General features: G+C 43.4%; 1 protein-coding gene across 1 annotated transcript; it reads left to right on the top strand.

The window, feature by feature from the left end:
- The first annotated feature begins 88 nt into the window (after positions 1-88).
- LOC129447583 (uncharacterized) lies at positions 89-5168 on the top strand. The gene is made up of 6 exons (XM_073873655.1): positions 89-111; positions 3073-3309; positions 3407-3621; positions 3711-3885; positions 3958-4263; positions 4593-5168. Exons 1-5 carry the CDS (start codon positions 89-91, stop codon positions 3998-4000), a joined length of 693 nt encoding a protein of 230 aa, XP_073729756.1. The 3' UTR covers positions 4001-4263; positions 4593-5168.
- The last annotated feature ends 3879 nt before the right edge of the window (positions 5169-9047 follow it).

Below are 9047 nucleotides of genomic sequence, written 5' to 3' on the forward strand. Positions count from 1 at the left end.
GCTCCTTTATCAACTGTTTCACCGTGATAAAGACACTAATCACAACCAAATTTCCCATTAAACTGAATGGAGTTTGACAGCCTCGGCCATGCAGCTGCATCACAAGCACCAGTGAGTAAAAAAGCTTGGGAGGTTGGAGGTGAATTTGTGACAGGATTTTGCCAGGTGAAGCCCTGTGTGGTAAGCAGTGGCAGCTGGTGACTTATTTTTCAAGGGTGCACGATGCTAAGCTCATCACAACATGTTTTTAGCCCGTCATGTGTGTTGCTCATCGTTTCAAATGTGTTCGGTGCATCATCTGAACCATGTGCATCATGCGCCTTATCAAAATACGTGCCTGCTGTACACACGTCTAAAGGGTTTATGATAAAAGAGACGATCACGTTTGCCAGATACTTTTATATCTGTCTCACTTATGTTATTTTCAAGCATTGTTTTCTGCATTTCACTACCATTGAAAATGTCAAAAACTGCATCACTGTTACTCTGGGACCTTCCAAGCTTTGAGAAAATTTCTGAATTCAAGAGATCTCTTAGTTGTGATGCCAGTGGTAAATAGAGTCAATTTTTTGCAGGTTTTCAAATCATACTGGAACTTTTTTTGAGAATGCAGAGGATTTTTATTATTTTAAAGTTGATTTCTGCTGGGCTTTGCCTTTAGATATTAATGTGGCACCAGCAGAATTTGAAGATTTGATTCTGTTCTACTGTTCCTCTTTAGAAAACAGAAAGCTGAGAAACCTGCATTTCCACTCCCTTGTTGATAATAAACTGCCTGAATGCCTGGATGCCATAACGTTGCTTTAGCTCCTTTTCCTGCACATTCAAATCTACTTTTAAGTACAGACTGTGCGTGATATCTGACAAATGTTGATTATTTGTTTGATTCATAGACCTTTCTCTATTTCAATGTGTCGGTAGTTAAGTCTCTATGATGGTCCTCTGCAGAACTGTAGATTATTGATAGGGGTTTATTTCAGTCGTTAATTTAACACAGGTCAATTGGAGTATCTTCTCATAGTCACTTTTAAACAGGTCCAGAATGGTTGACCCTGACAAATCACTGGTGTCTCCATCCAGTGTACAATGCAAAAAATGACTGACTTAGTATTTTTGTCTTGTTTTCAGTAGAAATATCTAAAAATTCTTAAATCAAGATGTATTGGTTTTAGACAAAAAATACACAATTTAAGTGAATTTGTGCTCAAAACAAGCAAAAATATCTGCCAATGGGGGGAAAATTTTACTTGAATTAAGTGTTTAAGAAAAAAGAAATCTTAATTCAGAAATTTTTTTCTCACCCCATTGGCAGATAATTTTGCTTGTTTTAAGGACAATTTCACTTAAATAGTATATTATTTGTCTTAAAACTAAACTTATTTACTAAGGTCATTTTGCTCATCAAGAAAAAGCATCTTAATTTAAGAATGTTTAGATATTACTACTGAAAACAAGACAAAAAAAATTTTCTAGTGTATTTATGCATTCACAAAAGTGCCTGGTTCTTTAACTTGTCATTTTCTTGCAGGATTTTACCATTGCTCATCTGATCTTTAAAATGAGTCATTTTAGGTTTATTCAATTTATAGAGATTTATTGTTTGTGACATCTTCACATTAATCCTTTCGAGGTTTGATGGTGATGAAAATATAAGAAAAAATTATGAGGACATTGTAACTGCTTCGATTGAATAAGCTACATTTTGATTTGAGATCTTTAAAGTACATGAAACACTCAGGGATCATTGGAATTGAAAGGAACCCTCCACAAAGTCAGTCTTAACACTTTATACAGTATCAAACCTGCTTACTCACCTCTAATGCTAATGAGTTATAAACTTTTAAATGTAAATTAAGTCTAGTACTAGAAATGACCCGTCACCACTACTGTTCTCCACGGGTCCAGTTTTCATTTCTCTCATCTATACTCATAGTTCAAATTATAAATACTTTTATTTTTAGTAAAAATGTCATTATTGTGCTGAACGCTTGTAAGTTCTCGTCTGGACTAGAGAGGTGCTGCACATGCCTCATGCCTCTTGGAAATTAGCATTCCTACACACACCCTCCCCAGTCTCTCCTTTATACAAGATGGACAAAATAATTAATTTCCATTTCACCGTGCACACCTGTTAGAGTTTGCGCAAACTGGTAGCGAGTATAGGTGCTACTCCATGAGATCTTGAAGAGCTTCTCCTGTTATTTTGTTGCGGAGGACAAATGCTTTAATCATCAGCGTTGCTTGTTTTGCATCTACATGGGACCCACAATTTGGTGGACTATTTTTCTAGGGAAAAGAAGAAATGTTTTGGGATTCATCATCTACGATGAACTCAGTATCAAACAGCAGATACATTTTAATTACGGGCAAAGTATGGTACAATAACACTTTATTGATAATAAGAAACTATATTAAAGAGTCCTTTGTGAAAAAGTGTCTTCCATGACTGAATATGATTTTTCATTTATTTGTTTATTTATTCATTAAACAGATTTTCTTTTTAAATAATGGGGGCTGATGAATACTATAAGACCAAGACATACAAAATATCAGTTTTGATTCCATGTTAACGTGAATAAGTAAGGGTGGACACACAGTGTTTTCATTATGGAACTGTGTGGGTTCAAAGGGGGATTTTTCTTTCAACTTATATGTACTATGTAGTTTCCAGTCATATGTCCTGTTTCCATGTCTTCCACAATCAGCTCACATTTATCCTAAAAGTGTTACATTTCAAATAAGTAAGGAATAATTGCCGATGGGACATGCCTCTTCCATGCATATTGCCTTTACACAAGAAAAAGTGTCTTACAAAAGTTACATCAATATATTGTTTCATGTGAATGAGTGTGTAAAATGGTTTTTACATCTTTTATAGCAAATTCCCAACTCTACAAGATCCAGTACATGTTTGTTGGTGAAACAATGTTTAGTACGTGTTCCTTTGCCTTATTTCAGCAACTTTTATTTTTTATTTTTACCACTCAACCATAATTTACTTAAAAATACAAACATGTACATATATGTTACTCACATATTATTATAGTAAAGGACGTTGCCCTGTGGTGCCAGAAGGAGGTTGCCAGAATGGATCGCCACTTACACTGCCTTCCGGCGAGCCTTCGCCGAGGTCAAGAGGGTTCGAATTCTGGAGAAGCTGGCCGCCTTGAGGGCCGATGGACCGGTGGTGGCGATGGCGTCTACCCTGGACCTGCAGAGGGAAGAAGAGCAGGCCGGGGAAGAAGCCATCGACGCCCCGGCGGAGGAGGACGACAAAGAGCAGCCCTGCGGTTCCGAGGCCTGCGAGAGGTGGGCGGCGCGCATGCGAGAGAGGGTGTGCGAGCTCGAAAAACAAGTCGACACCCTCATGTTGACTTTGCAGGCGGTGACCCATCGGTGCAAGCAGCGTCGCTGACTTCAAAGGGCCGACTGAAAAACTGCTGCAGGCCCTGGAGTCTCCCACGGAGGAGGTGGGGCCGTCGACGGCCAAGCGAAGCACGACGCTGAGGGAGAAGACTCCAAGGCCTTCCTCGACGCCCCCGCAAGAGTCCGAGCAAGGATCGGATCCGGTCAAGGAGGAGAGCGCCACTTCTCTGTATCCAGAGCACAATGTGGTCCCGAGTGAGTACGGTTCCCGTTTAACGTCCTCCTGTCGATCGTCTATAATGCTAATGAATGCTATAATGCTTTCTCTCTCTCTCACTCTTCAGACCAACTCCTGGTGGAGTACCGCCTGCAACAGCAGGGCCCAGAACCCTCCAGGAAGCTCAAAGAGAATGTGGCGGGGAATTTATATTGGATCCGATCTTTCATCGGGCACATGGCGGCGGGGAATGGGCGCCTGTCGACGCTGGAGTTTCTAGACGACCCCGGGAGGATCAGGAAGTGAGTTTTGCTCCCGTCGTTTTGACGTTTTAACTCTGAACGTTAACTCTGGTCGTTAACTCTTTCTTTTAGTTCTCCCGCAGATGGCAGAGCAGCTCGAGGTTGTGTAAGATAGCCGAAACAACTATCAATCACTACCTCAAAAACGCTGCTCAGTTTATGGACTACGTCTCGGAGACCCCCCTCCCATGTCCCGCCTGTCAAAGAAGGCCCTGACGGGGATCAGGCAGGAGTTGAGGTCCCTGATTAGGGGCCTCAAGAGGGGGGTGGTGATGCACCAGATTGGGGTGAAGCAGGCGAAGGAGGGCCGGCTGATCCCCAAACAGGTGTTCAGAAAATGCCGCTTAGAAGCGAAAAAGGTCATCCCGGGGCTCCTAGGTAAGTCGACATCGCCGGCGGCTCCACGTTCCTTCGCGTGGACCGCGCCCGGTTTTACTAACGTGCCTTTTTGTCTCCACACACCAGCTGGAAGAGGACGGGCTGCAGAAGACTCAGTTCCTGCTCTACGGCCACTTGACGGCCTATTTCGCCTCCATCTATGGTCACAGACTCGGAGTGTTTCAGAATCTGACCATAGAGGAGGTGGAGAAGGCTGTCAAGTTGGCCAGCTTGGGGTCTTACCTCATAAACTTGAGTGTTTTCCCTAGCGTACTTCGGAAACGCCTTTCAAATGTCTGACTCTCTCTCTTTTCTCCGTGTTTTCGCAGATATCGCTCCACAAGACCAACCAGGCGTTCGGTCCGGTGCAGCTGTCCCTCACCCCGGAGGAGTACTCCTGGTTTTGCCGGTTCCTGGCGATGAGGGACAAACTTCGGAGCCGAACGACCCCGAGCAGGAGCCCACCTCTCCCCGTCCTACAGCCCAGCAGCCCGCCTCTCCCCGTCCGACGGCCCAGGAGCCCACCACGCCCAAGGCGCGCAGACGAGTTGCCACCAGGCGGAGGCCGGTGGTTCTCCTGTCGCCTTTGAGGAGCCCCAAACTGAAAAAGCTCTGCCGGCTCTCTGGCCTCGCTCGTGCCAGTTGGGCATGGGCGAATTTGAGAAGGGCCACTGAAGCCGCCCAGAAAAGGAAGTAGTTGTCAGTTGTAAATAGTTCTCATGTTCGTGTCGTTCATTGTTTTTGATAAGTGTGTTTTGTTCTTGTGTTTTAATAAATGTTCTAAGTGTTCAATCGTGTGTTTGGTCGTTTCTTTACATTTCTAATTGCATGGTAAATAACATGCAATAGCACTGTTTAACAACACAATGGATGCATTTCTTAACCAGGTAAAGCCGTGTCCCTATTATTGTCATATTATTGTGTCACTTACAACTGGTACTTTTTATTGCATGGTAAATAACATGCAATAGCACTTTTTAACAACACAAATGGATGCGTTTCTGATCCAGATAAAACAGAGACCATTCCGACGACACCGCACCAAGTCTCTACGACTTTGCTCGAACAAGATAATTTTTTTTCTTTAAAATGTTCAATAAAGGCTCTGTTTGAGTTTGGCCTCAATTTATTTTGGAGAGGGCGCAGAGACCTTTGCAACGAGCCCAAGGTTGGGGGCGTGGTACTTTCAGGGGCGGAGCTACGCCTATTTGAATATTAATGCTAATTTTGCATTTTCCAAAAGGGGAGGTCCTAGAGACTTGGGGCGGTGGCATTTTGAAGAGGGGCGGAGAGAGCTTTCGATCGACACCACCCTCGAGTCGCTACGACGTTCCCTCGCCGAGATATAGTTTTTTATTTTATTTAAATGTATGAAAAAGGCTCATATTCACGGCTCTATTACTCGGCTCATGAAAGTCAGTGGAGCCTAATCAGGGCGGAGCTACGGTCATTTGAATATAGAAATTGTGTGACAAAACTCATGTTTAGGGCTCTATTCCTCAGCTCAGGAAAGTCGTAGCCACTCAAACGAGGACTCGTTGGAAAGGCCCGCACTAGTCCTTTCCAACGAGCCCAATGAGCCTAATCAGGTGCGGAGTTACGGTCATTTAAATATGTATAAAAAAACTTAAGGTGCTTTATGCAACCGGGCCAAGACCTTTCAGCCTAATTTTATTCTTTCTGCATATTCCATCATCTAACTGTCTTTCAAGTGATGAACGAAGACAAAACTGACGATGTTTATATATATATATATATATATATATATATATATATATATATATATATATTTTTTTTTTTTTTTTTTAAGGTAAAATGTAAGGCAACATTTGTTACATTATTCCTCAAAACATTTTAAATCCACGATCTACAGAACATCACACACAAAAACATTTTGATAAATAAACCTAAAAAAATAACAAAAGTGATCCTGCCTTGGAAACCCCGGCTACAATTCAGTGTTTTTATTTCATTTGGAGATTTATGCGTCAAAGCAGTCATGACCCAAAAAAAAAAAACGACAAATGAGAAATGACATATAATTTGTGATTGTTACTGTAAATGGTAAAAACTAAGCTTTATATATAATTAATTAAACATTAATTTATAACAAGAAAACCCTGAACTTAATGATTTTATAGACACTACGCGTTATTATTTAGCACAGAAATACCTGTGTGCTTACTTTGACTTTGATCATCTCTGTATTCACTTTAGATACAGAAACACCTGATGATTCTTATATTATTTATTTCAGGAATCTCTTTTCTATCATTTGAAAGTGAACACCGACCATAATAATAAATCACAAGAAAGACAGTCGTGTCAGGCATAAATTAGATTCTGTGCAGATATTTTCCGTTTCATAACCGAAATTTAAAGAAACGGCTTACCTGTTTTCTAGTTTAACTTTTGACAAGATAACCACTTTGTTTTAAATACATTTTAAAACTTATACCCGTCGAAAAACATCCGTTTTTTAATGTTTAGTTTGATGAACTCCTAAATATGAGACGCAGAGCACCCCGTTCGGCTAAATTGCATGCGCATGTCATGGTTTTGCCATATTGTCCTTTGTTTAATCTAGTCTTGTGGCAGAATCATGACAGACCCATGTTTTGTGTGGGTTCACGTGGTCTTAGTATTGGTTTACTAGACCACGTGTTCCCTGTGTCTTGTCTCTTTTACCCCGCTCCCTTGTTGTTCTCATCTTCATTGTTTAACTCATGTCACCTGTTGCCCTCATTAGTTGTCCTCTATTTAAGATCCTTGTGTTTGTTGTCCTGTGCTTGTGCATTTGTTTCCAGATACCTGTGAGTACGCTGTCTCAGTTAATCTAGTCATAGTCAAGTGTGAGTTATATAGTGTTTTGTCAAGTTTAGTGTTTAATGTCACAGTCCAGTCTTGTCTAGTTTAGTGTTCATTTAGTATCTTGTTTATGTTGTTTTGCCCCCTCGTGGGTTTTGTTTTCTGTTTATTGTACAAATAAAGTCTTAAGTGTTCTTCATCTCGGTCTGCATTTGGGTTCATCCTTCACCACCATAACAGCGCAAGTGTCATGGCCGGGGCGGACCCAAGTTGACTAAAAGGCCACGCCCCTCTCTAACTTCCACCTCGAGGAGGTTCCCAAGACCACTCCAATGACCAGACAGACAAGTATTCTACAGTTTAAAAGTATAGCTTTATTTAAATAGTTAAAAGAAGAAGGGGAAAGGGCAATTAAAACTAATAAGACTTCTTCTCGCCTCCAGGGCAGTTTGGACCAAGGAATGGGGACAGGGGGTCCTTTACGGCTTGGTCCTTGAATCCGTGGCGCCCTCCGTTCCTCCTGGAGGCAAAACAGGTAAAACACTGTTAGTGACTTGGTTTCGACACGGGACAGCAACTTAGCCTGCTTTTCACCCGTATCTTCTGCACTCTTAGGTTTTTCCTGTGGGGGCCCCTCGCTCTCTTCGGGATGGTGTAACAAGGCAAAGGTAAGTATTTCACTCTCTCTCCACAGTTAATTTCTTCCTCCGGGTGTGACTGTAAACACAGACAGATTAGCACATCACACAGGTAAGTTACTCACAGGGCTTAGGCTGTCTCGTTCACTTCGAGGCGGTGCACTAGGACAAAGGTAGGTATGTCACTCTCTCTTCACAGGTCGTTTCTCCCTCTGGACGTTGCTTTAAGCACAGACAGGTTAACATATCACACAGGTAAGTTACTCACGGGGCTTGGGCTGTCTCGTTCACCTCGAGGCGGTGCACTAGGACAAAGGTAGGTATTTCACTCTCGCTTCACAGTTCGTTTCTTCCTCAGGGCGCTGCTGTAAGTACAGGTAGGTTATCACATCACATGATCTAGTTACCCACGAGGTATGGACTTCTCGTGTACGTTGGACAGTGGGCTTTCGCACAACATTCGTGCACTGTATACCTTCACCCGTCTGCTTACGCCTTCGGGGTGTCGTGGGGACGGCTGGGTCGAGTGCTACGGAGCCGAACGCTTCCCTGGCTCTCCCTCCTTGCTTGGACAACTGGGGGCCACGAGCTGGGGCGAACTCTCGATGAGGCTCCGCACACACCAAGGGCTTCTGTAGAATAAATCTAAATACTACCACGACCCAAAATCCTTACAGTGCACTTAGTTTGCTACTCACTCAGACGTAGCGCTGGGCTTCACCACTGTCTGCTTTTAAAAGTGAGGTTGGCTAATGCTGGCACACAGGGGGCCGAAAGGTCTGAGCTCTTCTTCACACGGGGCGCGAGCCACGACGTGTTATCCCTTCCTCACGAGCCGTCCGAGGCGGGGGCTTTGCGTAAACACCAAATGATAAGTTCACTCACCCCACAGCACTCGACACACTCTCACGTAAATTTCTGGACTGGACCACCTGGCTTCGACCGGTCAGTGAGGCTGGCTGGGCATCGCCCTCACCGCAGGAGAGACAGTATAGTATAAAACAGAACACAGTCAGCACAACCCCTGTATGTTGTTTGCTACCCGTTTGGCTCACCCATGCTTCTTGTATCCGCAGGGCCAGACGACCTACAGCGTCAGCTCCCAAGTCGTTCCCGTTCGCACTTCCGGTTGTCCCACGGCTCACCCACGCTTCCCTTCACAGTGGGGCCAGGTACCTTGAACACACTCAGAATACACACTAGCAGCCTTTTGTCAATACAGCATACACATGCAACAGCGGTTACTCACTCGTTGTTCGATCTCACAAACTGTTCGTACTTCCGGTTGTTCCACGGCTTACCCACGCTTCCCTTCACAGTGGGGCCAGATACCTTTAA

This window comes from Misgurnus anguillicaudatus, chromosome 12 (assembly GCF_027580225.2).
Source record: "Misgurnus anguillicaudatus chromosome 12, ASM2758022v2, whole genome shotgun sequence".
In the NCBI taxonomy this organism is placed as follows: domain Eukaryota; kingdom Metazoa; phylum Chordata; class Actinopteri; order Cypriniformes; family Cobitidae; genus Misgurnus; species Misgurnus anguillicaudatus.